The sequence below is a fragment of the Puntigrus tetrazona genome, chromosome 1 (assembly GCF_018831695.1).
Source record: "Puntigrus tetrazona isolate hp1 chromosome 1, ASM1883169v1, whole genome shotgun sequence".
Lineage (NCBI taxonomy): Eukaryota > Metazoa > Chordata > Actinopteri > Cypriniformes > Cyprinidae > Puntigrus > Puntigrus tetrazona.
In genome coordinates, this window is record NC_056699.1 from 15,584,577 (window position 1) to 15,611,707 (window position 27,131).

Below are 27,131 nucleotides of genomic sequence, written 5' to 3' on the forward strand. Positions count from 1 at the left end.
CCCCTTTAAGCTGCTTCAGCTGATGTCGGGTCGATCTGTCACTCTGGTTGTGTTGAACTCTGTGGAGGTCACACCTCTTGGGTGTCAAAGATCTCATGATGCCTTTTGAAGGGAAAGTTTTTTTTGACTCTTTGTCTCTATTCATGGTAATTTGCATATGTACTCAATCGGAGGTTGATATACAAATTTGTAAAGAGTCTTAGAACACTAATATGTCGCATATGTATCAACATAAAATATACACTCTCCATTAGATCACCTGAGGGCAAATTGATAGAGAGCAAACATGGTATAAGTGAGATTATATTAACTTGTTTAAGCATGCATAGAACAGTATTCAGTACAAAAGACAATATACAAAAACAATATATACAACGACCTGATGGGTATGTGTGTTCATTTAAAGAAAAAAAATTCTTATGAATGAATTAGAGAAAGGTTTTATGGGCAATGCATGTTCTTCTAAAGGACTTAGAGTTGCCCTCCCTGCAACTTCTTGTGGTAGTTGAACAGAATTCCAAGGACTAGATTCGTGACACAGCCATTGAATCAGTGTTAATTTCATCAATAAAGATAATGACAAAAAAAAAATCATTGACTGAATCTCATGAGTACCTTTTTCTGTGACTAAGATGTGATGTTGATGAGCTAAAAATAATATCTAGTGATAAAAACTATGACAAACTTTATGCTGTGTCTTCATCAACAAGATGAGACGGGACTAGTATTAATTTAGTATTAATTACCCAGCACAGTTGTTGATGGGCAGATTTAAGGTTTGGGGTAGGTTAAGGTGTCTAATATTATTAACATTGCTTATTGATAAAATAATAAAAATGCATTGATACAAATATCTTGATTACATAAAAGAATGAAGCAATTTGATCTGACTCAAAATGCATCTAAACTGTACATTTTAGCATCAATAAAAGCATACAAAAACATACATTTTGTGCTTGTAAATGTTACGTGGCAATAATGTCAAATAAACAATGAGACCAGTCTTGTTTAAAAGCTTTTATTTTATTTTGTACCATTTTAGTTTCATTAAGATTCAAAATAGTGGTCTCTATGAGTTAGTAGCACTTAAAGAGACCAAAAAAACATGGCAAGGAGCCAAATTTGGTCAAAGAAAAAAAGTTGTGATTCAAGTGTAAAACAAAAAGCCAATTTAAGCATAAATCAATTTAGCCATAAAACGGAGGGAAAAAAAACATTAAAGGAAAAATGGTCTTTTTCTCAGTTGATTTTCTACACTGAAATTAATGAATTCTCCCTTTAATTAAATGTTGCCTTTCTAAAAGAATGTGTAAAAAAAACACACACAACAGCAAACAAACAATAAATATTTACATTTATACCTATGTTATTTTATTTTCAGAAATGTCCATTAGTTTTAGTTAAAGGTTATCCTCCACGAAAGAGATTGTTCAGTCTATCCAGCTCTTTGCAGTTCTCCATGGTCATGAGCTCGGCCTTTCGCTGTAGTCTCTCATCCCGGTAGACCTTAGCAGCATACAGTAGGTCTGTTTCTGTAGGGGATGACATGATGTACAAAATATTACTTTTCCATATACCTAGGAGTACTTTCTGTACAATTTACTATTTTAAAACATATTTTCCCATATAAACCCTCACGTTCAACTGCATGTGTACAAATGTGTAAAATAGAGTAGTTGCAAGGATGATCAGTAGTCTTTTCTTCTGCCTGTAAACTGTTAGGATGATGATACACGGGGCAACTTTTTAAAACATTAACCCACTCAGATAACTCAAGCAGTGATTGAATATTTCTGTTAATACTTCTGATAACTGAAAACATATTATTTTAATCTAATTCATAAATATGAAAGATTTTTAACATCATTAAATGTACATACTGAGTGACTGATCAGATCTCTTATGGAATGCACATTTGGTGGTTCGCAGGAAGTTTACAGTTTTAACAGTCATCTTTAATTTATTTTTAAGATCTGAGGTAAACTGTCTGTTGTTGCTTTCAGTACTACCTTGAATGCAGCACATAATCAGCTGAGATTATCTACTGTTCTATAGTTTGTTGTTATATAAAACAATTTAGCATTGGTTCACACCTTTACAGCTGATTGCATCTGAGGCAGAGTCACAATGTAAATGCATCTAACTAAAGATGCACACAATCTTTCAGTCCCCTCATGGAAAGGAACTTGAGGCATGCATTTGGTGGCAAAACATGTGGTGAAGCATGACCCGAATACCAGGCACAAGTCCCCTCAACCCCAAAAGTGAGAATTTACCAAGCACACATTTACTAAATTGTAACTACGCGTCAAGTTGATGCAGACCACATTGGTCTACTAGAACCTCTCCCTCCATATGTAAGTTTTGTGTGTATTTATGTGCACTTTAATATATTTTATTGTTACACCTTTTTATTGTTTAAAATAAAAAAAAAATAAAAAAACAAGTGTCTTTTATTATTCTACATAGCATTATACATCCCTAAGCTACAGATACTTTGTACATCACAATGCTGATATGTCCTGGTACTTGTGGAGACTGATTCTTATTCAGCTTTTGCAATTCACACCAGCAACATGCAGCATGAGTTGACGGTTTGATGGTTAAATTGGATGCGACTGACCATTGGTGGCTCACAGCTCTTTCAATGTATGATTTTAACATTAAATACAGAGTCAGCAAAACTAACACATAAAACATATAAAACTAAGAGATAAAACTAGCCATCTTGACCGTCCAGATAGACAAATTCATTTCAAGATTGCTGAGCAAAGCAGAATGTGCAGCTACGGCGTTTGAGAGGATGGGTTGGAAGGAGATTAAAGCTGTGAGTTTGCAACATTCCGTATCTTGTGAGATGCATACTTCACAGCTGCGTGAGGATGGAGACTCACTGGAACACATGTTTTCTTATGATTTCATAGATCCTGAAGACTTGTGTGGACAGACTTTTCTACCTAGCATGACTCCGGCTGATTGGTATAATCTGTGGAATCTAAGGAAACTTTTACTCATGAATGAGTGAAATGAAGTGCGTGTAATGCTGAGGGAAAGGCCCAGATTAAGAAAACTTGAAGAGAACAAGATCACAGATCGCTGGGAATCCATTCTCTATACGGTGCTAAAGCTGCCAAACACAGATTCCTGTTTACATCTTTCGGTCTGAGCATAGTGATGGCCCTGAGTGGATCTACTGTTTCCATGTGGACTTCTTCTAGTCAGTCTTTCTGAGGATAATGAAGTTCCTGCAATTGCAGAGACAAGTCCATGCAGAGTTTAAAAGTGACTTGGAAGAAGAGCCTTGTGGTGAAACTGTGGAAGCAGAGTCCACAGATGTCTCTGAATCCTCATACCCCAGAGTTTAAGTTGGGGATACCATCACAAGATGTCCCTGGTTCATCCTTGATTCACAGTGTGTCAAATGAGCAAGTGGTTGAAATGAATCCAGGTGACGCAAAGTGCTGAATCTGTTGAGAGTGAGATTAAAGTGGGCTGAGACTGAAATTCAGACAGATGTTTCATCCTTAGTGGAGGAGGATGCTGATAAGTCAGCACAAAATGATGAGTTAAATATTGAGCAGGCACATCATTCTGTTGTAGGGCTGAGAAGGTCCCAAAGAGAAAAGAGACCCCCAAGTAAATTAAAGTAGAAACTCAGCTATTTCAGTTGAGATCAGAATGCAACAAACTCAAGGTGAATTATTGTTTAACCTTATGGGTCATGTATCAAATTAAAAGTGTCACGGATGTGCTGTTAGTGCTTAAATCAAAGCATAAACAGTGCATCATTTTGGGATGGAGTAAGCATTTAAGTATCTAAACTCAGAGTGAATGGTTGTTTAGCCTTAAGGGTCAGAAAATTAAGTATATGATGAGGACATCATATTTTTGAGCAGGGGAGGATGTAAACCACTTCAATATTGAGTTTATTGATGGACTATTTCTGACAGAAATTAGCTTTATTGCCATGTATGTTTATACATACAAGGAATTTGTTTTGGTGACAGAAGCTCCACAGTGTGACAGAATGTACTAACTGACTGAAAAATAACTGACTGAGCCATAGGTTAGCCAAGAAGCCAAACTCTGTGTTCTCATGGAAAAGTCAGTTATTTACAGTAATAGCTGTTACAGTGTTATTCAAGATGGCAAGAGGGGCAAGATCAGGGGGATTCCTCCTTATAGGGTTGAATTAGTGATTGGAGGATGCTGTTTGTGTTCGATCAGATTGTTTCATCACATTGTGGTCATTTTGGATTAGAGGAAAGACGATTTGGATTTCAGTAATGTTTAAATAACTATGAAAGATATTAGTTTTAGTATTTTAAAATGTGCCTGTATAATCCTTATAACTCAATAAATATATATGGGTTTGTTTGTTTGTTTACAAATGCAGACACATTTCATGAATTCAATTTCTTTGTAATTCTGAGTTTAGTCTGAGACCCTGAACCTGAGACTCCAAATACTATTAATACATATAATGTTACACGTATTAGGTGAGCTAAAACACAGTAGACATTTTTCCTCCTTCAAACTGATATAAATTCAACAAGAGGGTGTTGATATCCAGATAGAAATATGTTACAAATTCTCCATTGGAATATGCTCAAGTAACATTGCTCAAAAAGTTGCCCCATGTATCATTACCCTTAGTATGTTAAAAACTGCTCCATAGGTGGATGTGCAATAATTACATAACAAAAAATATTCTTGAAAGCCATTCTATCACATTCATTTTGTATAGTTTACATGACACATGGTTTTAAACTAATTTTTATTAGGAATTAAGCATAGTTAGGTATATTCTATTGCTATTAAATAAACCCATAATATAACAATAACAGAACGCTAAAAGATTAATATTAAAAAAAAAATGGTACATACTTGTCTGTCTTTCCTTCCAGCAGTTGTTTCGCACATTAGAAACATAATCTTCTTCTACACTCTTCTCAATTTTTAGCAAAGCTGAACCTTTATATTCTGACTTGAAATCTCTGGTGACAAAATAGTCCACATGCAGGTTCTCTGTTTGTCTTTTCACAGTCTGTCCCGTGGACCTGGATGTGAAGGAGCAGAGACAGCAAATAGTATTACTACACAGCTTTTAAGCACAGTATTACACAGTTTTAAGCATATTATTTAAAACCTCTAGAACCCTTTTATACTATTAAGATTACTATTATACTATTACTTTTGTAATATTAGTATTTGTGGCTCAATCTTAAAGAAGATGAAGAATAAGGAAAAAAATCACCTGCTTTAGTGCAAATGAAAGTGACAACAGGTGCACTGGAAAATCAACAGCCAGACATACAGTATGTGCTGATGCAAGGTGATTTGTACTGTTTTCCAGAACTGTTTTAGGAGCATAGAGATACTTGGAGACGGGTTGTAGAAGGGCAACAGACCAGCAGCTAGACAGGAAGAGCACTGCCCAATAAAATAATAAAAATACCTCCAGCAGTCTGCTGGCGTGCATGTTTCTGACAAACTTGGGGTGGCTATCGAAACCACTGCATCGTATGGGAAACTCCTGTTTTGATTTACCAGTGTGATTTACACATTAAGATTAGTGTCCCTTGTGTGCAACAAGCAATTTGGGCTTTTTCTTTTAGATGGATCAGAGGAGAATGAATGCAGCACTTTGATCTGCTGGTGTGTTTTTCACATCTGTTAATGTCTAAAGAGCAGTTTGAACTTTTTAGGTAGATTAAAAGAATGCTGTCACTGATTATATCACTGACAGCGTCAGATTTGGATGCATCTAGGCCATGGCCACTCTGAAGCTCACTGCTTTTACTGCAAGAGCATGAGTCTCGCAAAGCACTTAGATTAGCTGGTGTGTTCACACAAAAAAATCAGTGCACCTCAATCTAATGAATGGTTTAATCATTTTAGGCAGATCAAAGTAGACTGCTATCACTGTTGTTTTCTGATTACTGACAGCTTCAGATTTGAAGGATTGGACATGCTATAGAAAGGATCCTGACACCATTTTCCCAAATGGGTTATTATGGGCTAGCAGAGCGCAAACTGATTCTCATTCTCAACAGGCTGTGAAGAATCCCGGCTTCATGGCAATGCCATTTAGATGAATGATGCCTACTGGTATGTCATCAGTGAATCTCCTGTTGGAGGCCGGTATCATTTCCTCCCAGAATTGCATGATGTACTTACCAAGGCGGTGCACTCCTAATACTGCACATGTTCATTTCTATAATTCTGCTATTCTTATCTCTGTTGATGCTGTTGAAGTAAGAAGGTATGGCAAACTCCTCCCTCAAGAGTGGCGGTTGCTTCACACCTCTACTCACCATCTGCCTGGCAGATTTGCAAACAGGTTCACTGCAGCTCAGAAGTTGAACAATGAGTTAGCCTTTTACAGATGCTACTTCCTTGTTTCCAAAGCGGTGTCAAACACAACTAATTAAGGTCTTCAGGATTGTTCGAAAATAGATAAAATTCATACAATGTGTGTATACACATTGAAAAGTAATGCAAATCAGAATTTTCAACAATCAACAAGAACTCAAGACATCAGATTGTCACGAGTATCTCATATTGTTGCGGTAGCGTCCTCTACACCAGTTTTGGCTATGACAAGGCTTGCTTATTGGTGAAGGATCCAATAGAGCCTGTCTTGAAATGGTCCCTACACCAGCTACTATTCAAGACATTGACACAGAAGCGCATGCTGTAATGCATTCGGGACCAGGGTTGGTTTGCAGCCATCGACCTGAAGGATGCGTACTTTCACAGCTCGATTCTACCTCGGCACAGACCGTTTTTCTTCAGTTTGACTTTGAGGGTCAGGTGTATCAGTACAAATTCCTTCTTTAACAAAATAGTAGAGGGAGCTCTGACCCCACTTTGGGGAAGAGGCATCCAGATCCTCAACAATCTAGATGACTGGCTTGTATTACCTTACTCGCAGTTGTGCGAGCACAGGGATCTGGTGCTACAACACCTCAGCCAACTGGGGTTTTGGGTCAACTGGGAAAAGAGCAAGCTCTCCTGTGCAGAGCATCTCTTTTCTCGGTATGGAGTTGGATTTGGTCAACATGATAGCTTGTCTCACAAGTGAGCGGTCACTGAAAGTGCTGCCTTGGGTCCTTTCGGAAAAGGACTGTGGTTCCTCTAAAACTATTTCAGAGGCTCCTAGGGCACATAGCAGACATCGCCCACCATCTACTCATTTGGAGTAAGCCACAGCTGAAATTGTTTCAGGCTGTTCACATTCTTCCTGGAGAATGGAGACTCCACCCCGGAACAATCCAGCTTATTTGGAGTCAATTTGGCAGGTTCTGTTGATTGCTCCGTTCTGGCCCACGCATACCTTGTTTGGGGACCTTATGCTCCTCTCGACAGCCCTCCCTGGAAGATTCCTCTGAGGAGGGACCTTCTTTCTCAGGGGCTGGGCACAATATGGCACCCGTGACCCAATCTGTGGAACCTACATCTGGCTTTTGGACTGGACAAAGACGACCTCTCTGGCTTTCCCCAGGCCGTGGTGGATACCATCCTCCACGAGGCAGGCCTATGCACCAAAGTGGGGTCTGTTTGTTGACTGGTGCTCCTGTCACCTAGAGGATCCCCCAAGATGCATGTTTGATGTGGTGCTCTCCTTTCTACAGGGTAAGTTAGAGCTGAGGCTGTCCCCCTCTACTTTTCTATGCCATCGCTGCTATCGCTGCCCATCGATGCAGTGGATGGACTGTCCTTGGGAAGGCATCATCTGGTCATCAGGTTTCTTAGGGGTGCGAGAAGGTTGAATCCAACTAGATCGCACCTCATCCCTTCTTGGGACCTTTCCATCGTCCTGTTGGGACTACAGAACTCTCCCTTTGAACAAGTTTTTGTCCTTCAAGACCTGCATGCAGGTCAACAAATCGTGCCTTGAATTTGATCCGGCTGATTCTCACGTTATCTTGAGACCCAGACCTGGTTATGTACCCAAGGATACTTTTGGGATCAGGTGGTGAACCTGCAAGCACTGGACTAAGTAGTTTAGTCAGTGAAGGAGATGTCTTTACAGACACAGAAACATCTCTAGTTATGTTGTGGATAGATCTGCAGCTCATCAGGCAGCAGCTACATAAGCCACATGAGCCTTGCCACAAGGGAGACCTTTCTCCATGACACTGAGCACTAACGCAACCTCTCAGAGTGAAACACTCTGGAGATCCCACCCACATTATACATACTACTAACAGTAAGTAACTTTGCGACTACATGTCAACTAAAAGTCATTAGAGTATTTTTAGTTCACCCAAATGAATGAAAATTAGACTGCGTTTTACTCACCCTCAAAGCAACATAAGTGAGTATTGACTTTCTTCTTTCAGACGAATCCAATTGAAATTATATTAAAAATTGTCCTGGTCCCTCCAAGTCTTTTAATGAAAATAAATGGGTGTTTGTTGTCAACAGTTCAGAAGACATCTCTTCTGAGACTTGAGATGCAATGCTAAAACGTCTCTCACTGTCGGTGCTTGAAATGATTTTACCGCCTTTCTCTGAAACATGCCTTTACACAGCCGACATACTTGCTGCATTAGCACGCCTATATTTGATTACATCATGTCATTGTTCAGCATAATTTATTCATTCTTTTTTGTTGGTTTGCTTTTTTCGGCCAAACATTCAATACATCCCTAGAAAACAGGCACATGATGTAAAGAAGTATGCGTCACATACGCCTCTGGCAAATGTAGGACCAAAGGCAACTAAGTTTGCATACTTTATCATCCCAGTTTCGTCTTGGCTTCCAACATTTTATTTTTAAACCTTTGTACAAATCCTCATTTTGTGCTTCTAATTCCTGACTTAATTTCTGTTTTGTTCTCTCTCCATGCTTGTTACTAATCACAAAACACATACATCTTACATCATGTTTGAAATATGGATACTTATCCTTTGCTACAGGAGGACTTTATTCACCCAATGGAGCCATGTGAGGGACATTTTTAATATGGATGTGCATACTTTAACATCTTCTGAACTGTTGACAACAAACACCCATTTACTCCCAGTGAAAGGCTTCTAACACTTTATGGTCAACAAGACTGACTATGAGAAACTTTGCAAGTTATATGTCTAACCAAAAACTTACCTAACAGTCTACTCTGAGCGTTAGTAGACATGTAGTTGCAAATTAATAAGAAATATTTCACATGTAGTTGACATGTAGTTACAAAATTACTTATAGTAAGCAGAATGTCTAAAGTAGACTATCAAAATAAGTTTAACCAAACATTCAGCTGCCCATAAAATCATCCAGTTTGACCTGTATTGGTTACTGGGAAGGAATGTCCTTGGAGATTCACACAGAACAAATTTTTACTGCCATATTCACATATCCCACTGCACAGGACAAATTATGAACTCAAAAATTGTAGGAACTCGTGGCAGCGAATTGTGTTTTCCACAGAAATGTGATTCTTTTCTTCCCCATCATCTTTGTGTATCTGTGTAGGTAGACAGGTGCGGCTGGGCTTGGGTAATTTTCATGTCATAGTTCAAACTCGGGGATATATGTGCTTTTAAAGAGAATTACAGATTATGATTAGGCTATAATGAAAGTTTTTCTCGTTAAGAGGCAACCTAATTTAGCCGTGTACTAAATTAGCAAGTGGTGTTCTACAGAGCATACTTCAGCTTCCACACACACTTGGATATATCATATACCATTGCACATTTATTATAGCACAGGGATAACGTTGAACATATTTATATGCATGAACTGTTTAGTATATCTATGAATTTTATTTTAGGCAGGTTGTGATGATTGAGAAGACATCAGTTCACTGCGTGCTGTGGGTCTGGTCATTTCTTTTAAAAAACATATTTAACAAACAAAAATGCTCCAATCGTTTTTTCTAAATAAACATTATAAAAATAAAAAAATAAAATAATTTTGCTAGTATACACAAAACTGAAATATTTTAATATCCAAAACAATAGTATTAATTTTGGCAGAAGACGGGGGAAAATTCATGTAGTCTACATCACAAGCACATGCGCACTCTGGTTAGAGCGGCAATACTGCAACTAAGGTGTTTACATGCCTTTATATATTTCGATTAAAATCAGCGCACACCACCTATGTTAATTTGATTATGCTTGCTGCGATTATGAGCTTAATCATATTATTTAAATCAAAGTATTGCGTTTACATGAGGTAACGTTTAATCGCAATATTGCCAAAATCTCATTAGAATCGCATTAAGAGGGTCCATGTAAACGCACTCAAATCATCACACCTGACTAAAATAAAATCCCGAGTGCATACAGGCAAGTGTAAGCCATGAACAGTACTGACTTACATTAAAAGTTATGGTTACACGTAAATTCATGCAAGTTGTTATATAACATGTAACAAAGCATTATTACACATGATTTACAGTGTAGACTGTATGGATGTGTGAGACATAAATTATAAGTATTTTGACATACGGTCTGGAGTACAGGCTGTAAGGTGGTGTGGACACCAGCAGCTGGCTGAAGATTGAGACCAAGATCAGCACAACAATTGGCATCAGCTGAATAAACATGGAGAACCCACCCTGAAAAATAAAAACCAGTCATTATGTGTGACCCTGAACCAAAAAAACCTCTCATAAGGATTCATTTTGGATGTATGGTTTGTTAGAATAGTAGAGCGTTTTACACTAGGCCGCGAGTGATTGTCATGAGTAAACTCCGAGCTGAGGATAGTTCCACACTTGAGTAATTTAGAATTATTTTTGACAAAACCTTTAACAAAGGGTTATGAAACCCCGCTCACAAACATTTGCAGTTTAAGATAATGCAGCTATATGCTTAGCAATAGACACAAAAGAAACTGAAGAGTGGGCGCCTCATTTGCATCACTAGTCAAAAAAACCTGTACATTGTATAAACATATACAAACGTTTCAACTAAAAATGAGTTGGTGGAAAATGTGACATTCTACTAACTATAACTCAGTGTCCATTTCACACTCAGTGCGCCCTCCTCCCTTGAGTTTGGAAAACAACTTAGCTACTACATGTCAACTAATTGTAAGTCATTTGTAACTACATGTCTACTAACTTTCAGAGTAGAATGCTAGGATTAGTAGAATAAGTTGACATATACTTGCACAGTTTCTCATAATCATTATCAAAATAAAGTGTTAGAAGATGTTAAGCAATCTACTAATACTCTAATGCTACTCTAATGCTAGCTGACATGTAGTTGCAAAGTTACTTCGTATTAATATAATGTCTTTATCAAGATAAAGTTATTTTTCTTCCACTTAAATGTCATTCAGGAATACTGAAAAGCATCAAACATAGTAGAAGACAACCAACAATGTTGACCCAAGTTTTAGAATGATCTAGGACCTGTACAATGAACCTAGATTAGCTGGCTAGACAAGTTTCAGTTCAGTTTGTACCAATCAAATGGTTTTAGATACCATTTGATTGGTGCAAACTAAACTGAAACTTGTCTAGCAAGTTTACATTTACATACCAGTGGCTTGGCATTTACAGCTTTATTTGCCAATGGAACTTAAACTCCACAACTAACCCTCTCCATGGCAGGTTATGTTGTGGGTTAGAGATCCAAAACTCTGATTGTCAAAAAAAAAAAACTCCCCCAGTTTCTCTTGCTCCAAATTAAAGGTTACTAGTACTAAAAAAATAAAAACAAACAGGAAAAGCAGTTTTACTTTATATAATTTATGTAATTATTATAGGATTTATATTTTTAACTAATCCATTATAAGCTAACAATTTTGGTTGGACATTTATTTAACATTATAAATATGAATAATTTATTAATAACTAGATTAAATAGATTTCTGAAATATTAGGATGTTTTAAGTTTTAACTAAAAGGATTTCAAATTACATGAGCCAATGTTTTTTTCACAACAGAAAATAACATAACAAATGTTTAAACAGACATTTCACAACTTAATGCACAAAATGAGATTTTAAATTTGATGCCTGATACATCATATATCATAGTAAGAAACGTTACTAAAGCAAAACACTGCAAAACATTTGTTATACATAAAAAAAATTACTATTCAACAATTAAGTTCACTGATGTATAAAACATAAGTATAAAATATATGTAAAACATAAGTATAAAATAAATGTATATATAAAATGTGATTATGTATTAAGCACATTAATAGAGAGGCGAAGGGAAGAAAAGATGTGATAGAAAAAAGTGTACAAGCAAAAGGGATAACTGGAGAGGATTGTGAAGCAAAACCCATTCAAAAATGTTGGGGAGATTCACAAAGAGTGGACTGCAGCTGGAGTCAGTGCTTCAAGAACCACTACGCTCATGCAAGACATGGTTTTCAGCTGTCTCATTCCTTGTGTCAAGCCACTCTTGAACAACAGACAGCATCAGAAGCGTCTCACCTGGGCTAAAGACAAAAAGGACTGGACTGCTGCTGAGCGGTTCAAAGTTATGTTCTCTGATGAAAGTAAACTTTGCATTTCCTTTGAAAATCAGGGACCCAGAGTCTGGAGGAAGAGAAGAGAGGCACAGAATCCATGTTGCTTGAGGTCCAGTGTAAAGTTTTCATAGTCAGTGATGGTTTGGGGTGCCATGTCATCTCCTGGTGTTGTTCCACTGTGTTTTCTGAGGTCCAAGGTCAACGCAGCTGTATACCAGGAAGTTTTTGAGTACTTCATGCTTCCTGCTGCTGACCAACTTTATGGAGATGCAGATTTAATTTTCCAACAGGACTTGGCACCTGCACACAGTGCCAAAGCTACCAGTACCTGGTTTAAGACCATGGTATCTCTGTTCTTAATTGGTCAGCAAACTCATCTGCTTCACCTGTTTTGTGAAGAGGAAGATGTGATATGCCAGACTCAACAATGCAGAAGAGCTGAAGGCCACTATCAGAGCAACCTGGGCTCTCCTAACACCTGAAGAGTGCCACTCCACACCGCATTGCTGCAGTAATTCAGGCAAAAGGAGTCCCAACTAAGTATTGAGTGTAGTACATGCTCATACTTTTCATGTTCATACTTTTCAGTTGGCCAAGATTTCTAAAAATCCTTTCTTTGTATTGGTCTTAAGTAATATTCAAATTTTCTGAGATATAGAATTTGGAATTAGTTGTCAGTTATAATCATTAAAATTAAAAGAAATAAACATTTGAAATATATCTGAAATATGTCTGTGTAATGAATAAATATAATATACAAGTTTCAGTTTTTCAATGGACTTTGTGAAATAAATCAACTTTTTGTTGATATTCTAATTATATATATATATATATATATATATATATATATATATATATATATATATATATACATATATACACACACACACACATACACACACACACACTGAAGTTCTAAGCTTACAAATGATACCATATGTCTAGGTCACTGCTTTACAGTTAGAAATTTTTTTATGGTAACACTGATAATGCACTTTTGGGGGAGCAGAGTTCAAAAGGTTAATGATGAACTAATAACTATTTACAAAACATAACATTACAAGTGATTACATTATTAACTATTTATTTCCAAAACATGACTGTGTTCCCAAATGATTAAGTAATATGCTAAAAATGTACAAATCTGTCCTAAGTTATCTTAAAAAATTGCATATCATGAAATACTCTTAATAACTTAATAACTTACTAATTAAGATTATTCTATTAATAGTATATTTTAGTAAAATGAATCACTTATAAATTAATAAATAAATGAGAGGAAGAGAGAGAGAAAGAGAGAGAGAGAGTCTCTCTTTACAATGAGTGAGTTTACTGCAAAAACAGTACCATTTTATCCTCTTGTATAACGTAGCGTTTCAGTTTAACTGAAGTGATAGTTCACCCAAAATGTTGTTTATCTGCTTACCCCCAGGGCATTTGTGACTTTGTTTCTTCAGTAGAACACAAAGTAAGATTACTCAAACCGTTGCAGTCTGTCAGTCATATAATGGAAGTCAATCAAAGCTTTTTTTTGAAGTCAATCCAAAGCTTTCAAAGTAAAAAAACAAAACAAAACATACACAGATAAAACCAAATGAACAAAACACAAATACAGTAAGGTGTGTACACCACAATCTCCGACTCTCCTTAGCTCAAACCTGCTAACCGTGCATAAAAACATGGGGGTGTCTTCAAGATGCTCATATATTATTGCACCCCAGTTGGTGCTGAATGCAGTATAATTAGACTTTGGCCATTAACATAGTTTAAGGTAATGAAAAAAAAACTAGTTTTTTCAGGCCTAAAATCCCCTCAGACCAAAAGAGTAGTGATCTTAAGAGTAGTTAAGAGCAGTCAAAATCTGAGGTAACTAACCTCTAGTTCTGAACCGACCTATCTGTGTGATCAATATCATATACTATCAATATACTATTGGTTATCTACTGAAAAATATGTGTAGAAAGTTAAAATATGTGAACAGCTTGTATGCTTGAGTTTATGATTTTGTACATACTGTACATTTTTTTTTACATCATCTGTACCAAGCTCATCGTTCTAAAAAAGCGAGGTGTGCTCTAATTAGCCAGCAATCAAGTGCTCTGTGATTGGACGAATACCAAAAACACATGGTGGAAACGCTAAGACGATGAAACACATTACAAATGAGGCGTTTGTTGCATTCAGTGGAGACATAATTACTGATTATCATGACTTAGTACTGTCTTTTTGTGCGTCGTGTTGCTTTGCACCTCGTAAACATAACACCACATCTGCATTTGTGATCTGAGACACACATCAAGCACTCTGAAAAGGGTCTATGCGAGGCACATCATTATTTAGTCAGTGATTTAAACCTGAGAAGAGAAAGGCCTGCATAACGAGCTGCATAATGACCTATCCAGTTAGGTATGTGACCGAGAATAGTCAAGAAATTAATCTATTATTCCTTTCAGGGGCCTTTTCACCGTTATCTTACAGAGCGTCTTAACTGGTAAATCCTGAGTCATTCCTCTCTTCTTCCAGAACCAAACAGTAGCTGAGATGAACTAGATCTATCTAAACTCTTTTAACTGAGTTTAGCTTGACCTTGGCTCAACACACCTGCATGGAGGTTTCTAACATGCAGTAAGAGCTTGATTAGCTACCTTAGGTTTGTTTAATTAAGGGTTGGAGCTAAACTCTGCAGGAGAGCCCTGAACTAGATGAATCCTCAAGCTTTGTATAATTTCACGCTAGCTAATGTATAATTATATATAATTCAAATAATTATTATTTTTTATTAATTAAACTAATTAATTAAATTCATTCAAAATAATTGCACCACATGCTCCATAAACTCAGGATCAAATTCTGAGTTAACAAAGAAAGTTGATCAGTACCATAACACGGCCGGTTTTGAGTGGGTTTTCTTTGCCAACTTGAAACTAATTCTACAATTCTTAATATGTTCAACTACCATTATGGTACAGGCCCCTTGGTTTAAGGATTGTAAAGGGTTTTTCACACTGCACTTCCCCTGGACACTGTTATTCTAAACCCTGCTTTTCACCTGAAGTAAAGTTTTTCACCTAGGGTTTAAATTACAAATTAAAATTTGAAGTTTATCAGCTTACCCCAAGGGCATCTAAGGTCTAGGTGTCTTTTTTTTCATTAGATCAAATTTTGAGATTTTTAAGTCAAACCGTTGTAGTCTGTCAGTCATATAATGGTCAGTATAGGGAAGTTTCTCTATGAGAGGGAAAAAAAACATGCGCAGAAAAAAAATGAATCTCTCGTGCGTATAAACAGATTGTGAGATTGTAGGTAAGATGGTTAAGAAATATGGTAAGAACTTGTGCTTATCTGGGATGTTTAAACCAACGTAAAACTAAAAAATGACATATGCTCCTGCAAACTCATCTGTGAGTGGTGAGCTTTCACACATTCCCAATTTATACAGCAGTTTGACTTAAAAATGTCAAAATTTGATCTAATGAAGAAAAAGACACCTACATCTTAGATGTCCTTGGGGTAAGCCGATAAACCACAAATTTTAGTTTCAAAGTGAAATATCCCTTTAAAATCCTGCTTTGGAGCACACTTAGCTTTTGTTGTGCTAACACTGCATTGAGGTGCCAAACATATACAGCACGAGAAAATGTTTAGAAAATGATGTGACAGTACAGTATGAATTATATAATTTAATGTTTTGCAATTCTAAAGCCATTATGTAAAAAGTTGAGTAAAAAGAGCTGTTTGTCCAATCAGTGATTCTGGCACCACAAGTTTAAAATTTGTTTTGAACAAAACAAGAGACTAATTATAAATGAAATATGGTGCATTCCGGAACAAAAAAACAGCTGTATTAATTCTGCTGTGGCATAACCTATTTTTACTTTGTTAATATTAACTTGTCTATTGTATTGTGCCACATTCGTGATAACACAACTCACAATTGTTATGATATTTGGGGAAAAAACACTTTATATAACGTGTTTATATCTCACACTTACACACAGAAGCAATAATGAATATTTAAACGGCCTTGTGCTGCAGGTCTTCACAGCTGTGCCAATTCAATAATTAAGTGTGATATCGTTTTTATGCAATTATTATTAAGTAACTTCCATTCTGACTATCGCCTGCTATTGTTTTGTGCAGCTTGTCGGTAAATTCTGTTCCATCTGAAAGCAAGTGATGGATGTTAACAGCTGATTACAGAACTGGCTTTATTCACTAGATGCACACAACAATTGTATGCTATTTATCGCCCAGCTCTAGAATAGTGCCAAAAAATGACAAATTGGCCAGTTCATTTTTTTTTTTTTTTTTTTTTTTTTTTTTACAGCAAGAAGATTATTACAAAAAATAGCTAAAGATTTATTACTGTTCAAAATAAATTTGAGGACGGTGTTATTTGATTGAGCAAGAAAAAATATGTATGTTCATACTTCTCCCCTCTCCTCTGCTCTGTCTCTTCTGGTTTCATCCATATGTTGACTGTATGTTCTGCCATTAGTGAATTCATGTGCGTTCGCTGAGGAAACACAAAAATCACATTTTGAGTTCACCACACAACTAACCAGATGTGACACATTAACATTGCAACTGATAAGAAACATCTTCATGAGTTTTTGCCCTTTAACACCACTGGAAATGTCCTAGTTTCTAGAATTAATTTAAGGTCAACACACTGGCTTTCCACCACGCAAACAAATTCCATGTGGAACTTACACATGAAACAAAAACAGTAAGATTTTGGTTCAAAATCAGAAATTGCATGAATCAAATCAAACCCCTTATGCTATTATTTGTAGTTGTATTTTGACCATAAGGTGTTTGCTTGTGCAAGCAACTAATAATGTTTTTACAGTATCTCTCTTTGACCCAATTTCTAAACATCCACTATAGAAATATAAATTATTACACTTCAAATGTTTATCTAAACTAATAGTACAATAAAGTACTACAAAAACTACAAGACTACAAAAAAGCTATTTCAATTTCTGACAGTAGGTGGTGTTTATGGTTTTTTATTGCTGGGGCGGACTTAGGGATTTGGGAGCCCTAAGCAAACTCCAGGTATTGGGCCCCAACAACAATAACAATAATCCTTATTTTGCTCCCGCTCTATCTTATTTATACATTTGCAACCAGTGATTATTCAACCTAATGTTTTTAAGGCCATATTAGGCTACGTTTTTTGGATCACAAAAGATGATAAAAACAAAATGCTGCATTTGTCCATCTAATAAACTGTAAATATTTTTAATCTACCACTATTAGTGCAGCAGAGAGACCATGCCAAATTAGACAATGTCCATTTCAGACATGACTATGCGTCACAGTGTTGCCAAGTCTGTGGTTTTCCCATGGAATTGGGCTACTTTATCACTGCTGTTTTTCATGTCCACAACCTTAAGAGATTCCAATGAGTATTTTAGCCTTTTTTTTCTTTTACCAGGGACATCCTCGTAAATGTGGTTAGTTAGGGCAAGTTTGGGTGAGTTTTGTTGTGAAAACCTGGCAACCTTTTCCATTAAGCAGGTAACATTATTATTGCTATTATATCAGCTCATCGAAAAACACATTGACATCTGTATTAAAGAGAAAATGATCACATCATTGGATGTTTTGACAGCCTTACTTACTGGAGCTCCAAATCTATTGTCTCACTGCACTTGTGAGTAAGTTATGTGAAAGAGGAACCAAAGGCTAGGAAGGGAGCAGACTCAAAATGTTTCTTTCAGCGTATTACATAGTTAAAAAAAGTCTGCCCACCAGGCACCGGGCGTCTATATAAATGTCAGATTGCTGTTGGAAATGAGGTCGGAATGCCGTTGCATTTTAGGTTGAAAATATTAAAAAATAATCTGCCTGACATCAGTATTTGACACCAATTTGATGTTGACTTAACATTGGATTTTGGTTACACAACCTAAAAACAACAAATATCAAATATTCTTGCATGCAGTGCAGTGCAGAAAATCCGAGATGGAAAAGGTAGTTTGTGAAGCAGCAGTGTCGTCTGTTCTGACAAGGTGTTTAACTACAACTTTTTGCATGCTGGGCGGACCAATCCTGTCCATTGTAAGATCTGAATTAGGTAATACTGTAACTATTAATTTTTTAACTTTAACTTTTTTTGGACAGGTTGTGTGATTCTTTGGATTTATTTCCATGAAATGACCAGTTTTCTGATGATGGAGGGGCTGAATGCCCTGTGGTCATTCTCTGCATTTTATTTAACTCCTCCTGGAGTACTTATTTAACCGAGTTACCACTAGCATTAGCAATAGTTTGCAGTTCTTCCAAATATTTTTTTGTGGCACTAGCTACCTGAGGATAGAGAGAGCTTAAGGCATGCACATTACAAGTAGTATCGAGATTTAGTGTACTGACCATTGTTACAGGAAGTAGAGGGCTTTAGTGCTTTCATGGTGGAGCTATACTGCTGTGCAAAGGCAAAAGAGCATAACATCTGTTTTTTTCATAAATAGTTATTTATTTTTTGGGTATTCCAGGCATCCTTTATCATGTGCATAAGTATCTTGAGTCAATTTAGTTGTTTTTACAAGAAAAAATGAATAGTTTTAACTGTAACTCTGAAAAATACAAAAGAAACCAAGGCAGAACAACATCAAAATTAAGTTGCTGCAGTGCTGCTGTAACCTGTATATTTTCATACATGTATCTAAAGCACAAACTAGATGAATTGTGATCTCTATATAATAAATCATTACAAAGACTATAGACCTTGGCGGCATTTTTTGCTGTGACTGGTGGTTTTAATTTCACATTCAGAGTATCTTTTATTCTTTAAATAATTTCAAAATATCAGTATTCAAAAAACTATGGAAACTTAAAAAAAAAAAACATATGTAAAATGTAAAAACCAGTTAATTCCTATGAGTGTGAACTGACCACCACACAAAATATGAAAAGTATCAAAAACTTTAGGAGTCAGGTGTCCATGGCAGATACCAGCACAATAACACTCAGCAAAATATTGTCTAATTATTGTTATCAAAGAAATCCTAGTTTTGTCAATATTGCACTCCCCTAGGCTACAGTCACATTTCTGTATGCTATAGCATAGGTGTTAGTATAACAATTTTGTAAATGATCAGCAACCAAATATTGATAATATGGAAGTTAGTGTCAAAAGTGCAGGATCAGAATAATGCCATGATGGCTGAGAATTTGTGATGTCAGCATAACCTGATCTCATTGGACACTCCATCAAATTAGATCATCTTACACACACTGTAAAAAATTTCAACTAATTATTTAGCAACAAATTCCACAGAAATTTTACGTTGAGTCAGTGTCTGACTTCAAAGTGTTATCTGATTTGTAATTGTTTAGTTGGCTCAACCTTGTTTTATAGTCCATTCAACTAAAATGCTTTAATTAGTCAAACATCTACAAGACTACAGCAAGTTATGTCAATTAAAATTTAACCATTTATTCTATAGGTGCGTTCCGATTGGCAGGGTCCCTATGCAGTGTTCACTACGTTCTACTCCCTAAGCACGGATATCCGTTGAAGTGAACTTAGCTGATAATAATCGCTCATTCAGAATGCCCTGCAACGTCATCAAAGAAAATCAATGGCTGGGTCACGCAGATAATGATATGAAATAAAATTTTAATTTATTTTACTTTCAAATTTAAATGCATATAAACACGTGTAAAATTATTTGTATAATATAGTCAAAATGTATATGTTTAGACTACAGCCTAATTAACTCTGCTAATGTAACGTTAAACAAAGTAAAATTCAATTTAGTTTCACCTATTCATACATTACAATATGCAATTCAATACAATATGCATGTGCAACTCATCACCATATATAATACTCGAGTTTGTATAATAGCAACATTTATTGAAACCACTCCATTGTCAATCATTTAAAAAAAACCTCAACGGCTCTGCTCTATCGTTAGTTCTGAATGGTGACACAGTGCGCAAAGACAGTTACCTCAAGTAGCATTTTTTTTTTGTTTGGCCGTCAAAAATTGCTGGGGAACTACATAAATTTTTAAAGTTAAAAAAAATATATACAAAATGATTAAAAAACACAAATTACATCACATAATAACCTTTATTTAATCTCCATTTAAAACATTTTTTATACAAACTAAATATACAGAAATAAAAAAAAGTGATCAACACCTTGGATGGCCTAAGGGTCATTTGTGGGTGAATTATCCCTTTAAAGATCCAGTTGATAAACATTACATCTGTAATACAACTGCAAAATTCACTTTACATTTTGTGTAAACTAAACAAGCTAAACAAAATGTAAGACTATATTAACCAATATTTTTGTTAATCTTTAAAATGAGGCAGAAGTAAAAAAAAAATAAAAGTAAATAAAATGAACCATGTGTTACAGTATATAAAATCGAACCTTTATTTAAATAGCTCTTTATACAAAGTCTGCAGAAGAAGCATTAAGTTGGCACACTACACTGCACCTTGATATCTTGAAGCCTGTTTCACACATACTCTGTCTGCAGTGCGTTTGCAGTCTGTGTGCGTTACGTATGTGGTACAGAAGCAGTACGGACGCATTGCGTTTTCACACGACAAGTTTGCAGTCTGCCGATACTTGAGGAACGCACTGCTGGACCGCAACCGCATCCCGCGTAAACGCTCTGATCCGTTAACATGGGTGAGTAACAAAATATGCACCGGAAATGCACCGCATACAGAGCATGGCTTGACAGAACTTGTGTGGGACTATTTTATATTTTAAAAAGAAGATGCTGCGCAGCATCAGGTATTGTGCAAAGCCTGTCTTGGTCAAGTAGCTACTTCATAGTTGCACAGCTAAAAGCCTAACACAAGCGTGTCACATAAGTCAAGTACAACCCCACAGGGATTACTGACAGAAATGTTTGAAAGCATAACTTCAGATGAAGTTACTTCAAAACCTACTCATGTTCACGCCAGACTTATTTGTCAGTGTTTATTTTCAGAATAATTACATGCTTTCAAGGCTGGAAGTTCAACAAATCAGTCAATATACTACTGTGATTGTAGTTGTTAAATCAATTCATGCATCAGCTAATGTTATTGTAACATATTGGCCTGGCAAAATTGTGTTGGTCACTATTGAATAATACAGAATATAAAGAGCTTTACAAAGATAATTGCATATTAAAAATCACAGTATTGAGAGAAAAAAAACCAAAAAACAATTAGATTATTTTCCAAAATTGTTTAGCCCTAGACAGAGTGCAGTTCGTCTCTGGCCAGATGAAACCAGCACGGCGTGGTTTAAGGCTGCAACAAAGGTCCTTTTGAGCAGACGACGTAATCGGTTCTCGTCTTGTACTGATGACCAACAAGGTCTTCAGAGGGGATCTGTCTCTGGAGCTCATCTAGCTGACATGATCTCCGCTGACATCCAGGTCTGTAGAGGTCATCTCTAGGTGCTGAGCCACCATCTGATTTTGACATATGGACTTGCAGTGGAGTGGTCATGTGACAGTGTTTGGTGCCTTGAAAGAACAGACTGGGTTGCATCTGAACTCTTGCAATGATGACAAAGCACCAATAAAACACCCTGATGGACAAAGAAAAGTACATTTTACATTTTAAAAACAAAATGCTGCCTTTAAAACTATTTAAAATGTATTAATACTATCAAAATAAATCAATAAATTGTTATTTTTTTTGTTGCAGCCTTTTTTTTGGCACAAATTCATTACACAACAGTGGGAGCACTGATGCCAAGTTACCTAATATTATATTATAGGGCTAAGTTACATAAAATAGGATAAAATAATATCAAAATATGACAGCCCTGCCTGTTGTTAATAAATAGTGACACTGACAAATTGATTGGTTGGTTGTCCCAGTGTTTACTGAGCCACAATATTACCCTGAGAACGATTTAGTTATTCACTACCTAGGGAACTGACTGATACGCTTTCAGCTAGGGGTTAACCGATGTGTGTTGTTAAAAAAAAAAAAAAAAAAAAAAAAAAAAAAGAGGATAAACTGGGCAGGCAAAAGAGAATATCCACAAGAACAAGCGAGGGTCAGGGCAGGCAAAACTAGGAAACTGTTAAGAGTTTGACACTCTATAATTTTCTTTAATTCTTTTTTTCTAATATCATCTTTGAACTACCTTTCCTGAATTTGATAACTCAGTCATCCTACATCGATAACTGTCTGGAGAGTTTCCCAAATGTGCAAATAGCAAAGAACCATCTTGACCGCATGTGCTCACTACTGGAAAAGGAGGGATTTGAAATGAGAATGATCCCCTTATTCCAAGTCCTATCCATCAGGCTTGAAGGGCCTGGGAAACTGAGCTACCTGATCTGTCATTAATACAGCTCCTCCGCTGTTACTTAACTCTGCCCTCCGAACAAATAGTATCCAGAGAGCTGCATATATTTGGCGAAACTTCAGAGAATGCATATGGGTCAGTACCCTATTTGCGAATGGAAACTGAAGGGAGCGTGGTGCATACTTCCTTCATTTTGGCTAGATCCTCAAGTTGCCCCAAAAAAACAATATCAGTGGCCTCAAAATCTGGTGACAAGATCTGCTAGTCCTGATGCCGAGCTCAGAAAACACAATTGGAATATCTTGCACTTCCAGACCCTTCTTGTTTTCAGTCATGGTCAAGGTTAAAGTCTGCTACAACCAAGTTATTGCGACAACATAGTCCAGACTATCAGACTATCCTTCAGTTTTTCAAACCCTTCTTTTAAGACAAGCCCAGCACCAAATTTTTGCCTCTGTATAAAGGAAAGTTTATTGAATTTCAAAAGTCATCTTATTACACTTTCCCCTGAATTCAGAAAAGAAACAGGACTTATTGTAGTGGGCAGTAGGCTCAGATGAGTAGAGGATTCATCCAGTCATCCTTGACTCCAAACATCAATTATCTAGCTTAATTTATCAAAGACTGTGAAGAGAAACTGTTCCATCCTGGTCCAGAGAGAGTTTTCTCAGAACTTTGCCATAATTATTGGATAATTAAAGGGAAGACAAGCTGTTAAAAAGCATCAGTTTTCTTGTTTGGAATGTAGAAAGTGGAAAGCTAAGCCAGCTATCCCTCAAATGGCTGACCTTCCACTCGCTAAGCTCCAGTTATTCATACCTCCCTTTTGATCTGCAGGGATGGATTGTTATGGCCCTTTCCATGTCAAGATTGGTCGTAGAACAGAAAAGAGATGGGGCATTCTGTTTAAGTGCCAGACTATGAGATGTATCCACCTTGACTTGTTAAGCAGTCTAGATGTGGACAGTTTTTAAATGGGTCTGTGTCGTTTTATATCTAGAAGAGGTCAGACCAAGGAAGTAATTTCCATGGCGCTGCAAGAAAACTGAAGGAATCTTTCCAGAACCTTACTACAGAGTTGCAAGTTAAACTGGAAAAATCAACAGATCAAATTTGAGTTAAGACAGATAATAAAAAGAATTATATACAATATACAAAATATAAAAGGTGCAAAACAGCAAAAATTAAACATATACTAATAACATTCAAGTGTAAACAGGAATTATGTTTGTGCAGTGTTATGTGCAAATCTGTATATTAAATAAATAAGTGTCCTCAAGTGTTCATGACATGGACTGCCTGGGGGAAGAAACTGTTCCTGTGTCTGGCTGTCCTGGTACTTAGTGCTCTGTAGCGTCGACCAGACGGCAACAGTTCAAAGATGGAGTGTGCTGAATGTGAGGCTTCCAGAGTGATTTTCTTAGCCCTTTTGTTCAATCTGGATAGGTACAGTTCTTGGAGAGTGGGGAGGGTTGTACCAATGATTCTCTCAGCAGTCCTGACTACCCTCTGTAGTCTTCTGAGGTCAGAGTTGGTAGCTGAGCTGAACCAGACAGTTATGGAAGTGCAGAGGATGGATTCTATGATGGCCGAGTAGAACTGTTTTAGCAGTTCCTGTGGCAAGTTGAACTTCCTCAACTGACGAAGGAAGTACAATCTCTGCTGGGCCTTTTCAACAATGGAGTCAATGTGAGTGTCCCACTTCAGGTCCTGGGAGATGGTGGTGCCCAGGAACCTGAATGACTCCACTGTTATCGGAGTGCTGTCCATGATGGTGTGTGGGGGGAGTGCAGGGGGGTTCCTCCTGAAGTCCACTATCATCTCCACTGTTTTGAGCATGTTGAGCTCCTAGTTGTTCAGACTGCACCATTCAGCCAGCTCTTTGACCTCCTGTCTGTAAGCAGACTCGTCACTGTCCTGTATGAGGGCGATGACTGTGGTGTCATCCGCAAACTTCAGGAGTTTGACAGAGGCTTCTTTAGAAGTGCAGTCATTGGTGTAGAGGGAGAAGAGCAGTGGGGAGAGGACACAACCCTGAGGGGCTCCAGTGCTGGTTGTACGGGTGCTGGATGAGAATTTTCCCAGCCACACTAACTGCTCTCTGTCTGTCATGAAGCTGCTGATACATTGACAGATGGAGGTGGGCACCGAGAGCTGGGTTAGTTTGGGGTGGAGGAGGTTTGGGATGATAGTGTTGAAGGCCGAGCTGAAGTCCACAAACAGGATCCTCACATAAGTCCCTGGTCTGTCTAGGTGTTGCATAACATAGTGCAGTCCACTCCAAAGATGGCCACCTTGGCTGTGATGGGACAGGGTGAGAGTTCCAAAACAGGACAGTCAAAGAGTTTAGCCATGACAGGGCAAGGCGTGGACTCAGGGATGGCCTCCATAGACAAGGACAGGGCAGGACAAGGATTCTAATATGGCTTCCATAACCTAAACAGGACAGTCCAAATGTTCAGGGGCGGTCTCCTGACTTTATCAGTATAGGCCGAGGGTTCAGAAGTGGATGCTGTTAATTTGGGAGGCTCTGCAGCTGGAGCTGCTATCGTAGGCCAAAACCTCTAGAGGTTCTCGGGCAGACTCGTGGGCAGGGGAGGTTTCTGGAGCAAACTCAGGGACGGGAAGTCTCAGGAGCAAACTCATGGACAGGTGCACCTCTGAGGTGCAGTGTGCAGCCCACATGCTCAAAATTGCAACTGCCATTAAAAGGGAGCACAAAGGATAAGTGGACAGTCTTCAACATGGCCTGTGCTGAAGCTCTGGGGATGCCCGCTGATGTTAGCATTTTCTGGTTTGGCAGAGATGAAATCAAGCTTGGGAATTAATATACGTGACATGAATAAAGTTTGACTTAACTGGCATGACGTGAGCAGGTCCTGAAGGAGCAGGCTTTGGCTTGACTGCTGTGGCATGAGTAGATCTTAGGGATCTTCTCCCTCATGGACCAATACATAGAAGCACAGATCTTAACAGTTCATTAAGTCCATGGCAAAAGATATCCATGTGTGCAAATCAAGAAAGTCTGAGTTATTAATAATGTCCAGGAAATCTTGAATATGGACCTCGCAGGACCGATTAACTTGCGATTTGAGGACGAAACTTGATGACTGGGTCACAGAGAAACTAATAAAGCATCAGAATTAGAGGTTTCTAAAATTAGAAACAAGGGAAAAGTCAATGATCAGAATCAAAGAGTGAATGTCTAGCATAATCTTTTATGCTAGACACAAGGGAAAACCTGACAAAACCAACCAAAGAGAACAAAACACATGAAACCAAGAAACCAATCAGAACGTGACATATGCAAACTAGGAACCAATGAGAACACAACACACAGACAAGGGTGTGAGATGGGGACACATAGGATATGGAGTCCAAAACATGTGGCAAGAGTCCAATTCAATTTAGACTTTAAAGAAAACACACTTATATGAAAAGTGAAAATAATTTAACTGTCTTCATAGTTCCATTGTAGAAGTTAGAAGTCCAAAGTATTTTAATGAAACTATAACACTAATATCCTATTATAGAAAGACTTGGTTCAATATCCTATTGAGATGTCTTAATTTTTTAATTGTCAGCCTAATCCTGGCCTATAGTTTCAGGCAAATTGGATTTAAAAGTGACAAATAGAGGCGTGACCCCTACTTTGAACAGTGATACAACTAATTTGTTCATTTTCAGTTCAAAACAACTAACTTCTCTTCTGAGCCAGAAACACCTTGTAACATTAAAGTAAATCTGCCCCATTTGAGAAGAGCAGCATTTCACTGTGGCTGGTTGTTAGTCACGTTTCATGACGTCTTTTTAATTCATGGGACAATTGCAAAAGTTTACACAAATGTAAAAACCTGTTCAACACAGTTCAAATGAGTGCATTATGTGGTGTACATTAAGTTTTACGTTTCATAGATTTTGTTTAATGTTAATGGCTTATAGAGCGCATGCTCTCCTCATATCTTTTCACGTAAAAAACAAAAACATATATAAAACAAAATAGCTAAAATTTATTATAGTAGTATTTTATGGATTAAACAAGGTGAAAAACCACATTCCCTTCAAATATCCCTCAGAAATATACAATTCAATGATTTTTATATACATGTTTTTGTGTAGAAATACTTTTTGTGTAGAAATATATAAAAGTTTTATTTAAAATGTATATCTTTTAAATTAATTTTTTTATGAATTCAGTCTAAAGTACAAATATTTATTCAGTGCCGGACTTGACTAACTTAACATCACCTGACGCCTTAACTTTACATACACTGTTATATACAAGTTTCTTCAGATATACAACCCATAAAACACTTTCTAAATGTACACTCAAAAAAATAATGTTGCATAACTTTCTCATTCAATTTAGTCTAAAAATAACTAGTGGGACTTACCG

General features: G+C 37.0%; 1 protein-coding gene across 1 annotated transcript in view; it reads right to left on the minus strand.

Moving 5' to 3' along the window:
* Positions 1-1,002: 1,002 nt before the first annotated feature.
* The window catches only part of dnajb14 (DnaJ heat shock protein family (Hsp40) member B14), a 40,832-nt gene continuing 14,703 nt past the window's right edge, over positions 1,003-27,131 (minus strand). The window contains exons 5-8 of the mRNA XM_043241066.1: positions 16,875-16,960; positions 10,459-10,568; positions 4,888-5,060; positions 1,003-1,532 (exon numbers count right to left, since the gene is read on the minus strand). Of these exons, the coding sequence (XP_043097001.1) occupies positions 1,408-1,532; positions 4,888-5,060; positions 10,459-10,568; positions 16,875-16,960 (494 nt within the window). The 3' untranslated portion in view covers positions 1,003-1,407. The remainder of the gene's footprint in view (positions 1,533-4,887; positions 5,061-10,458; positions 10,569-16,874; positions 16,961-27,131) is intronic.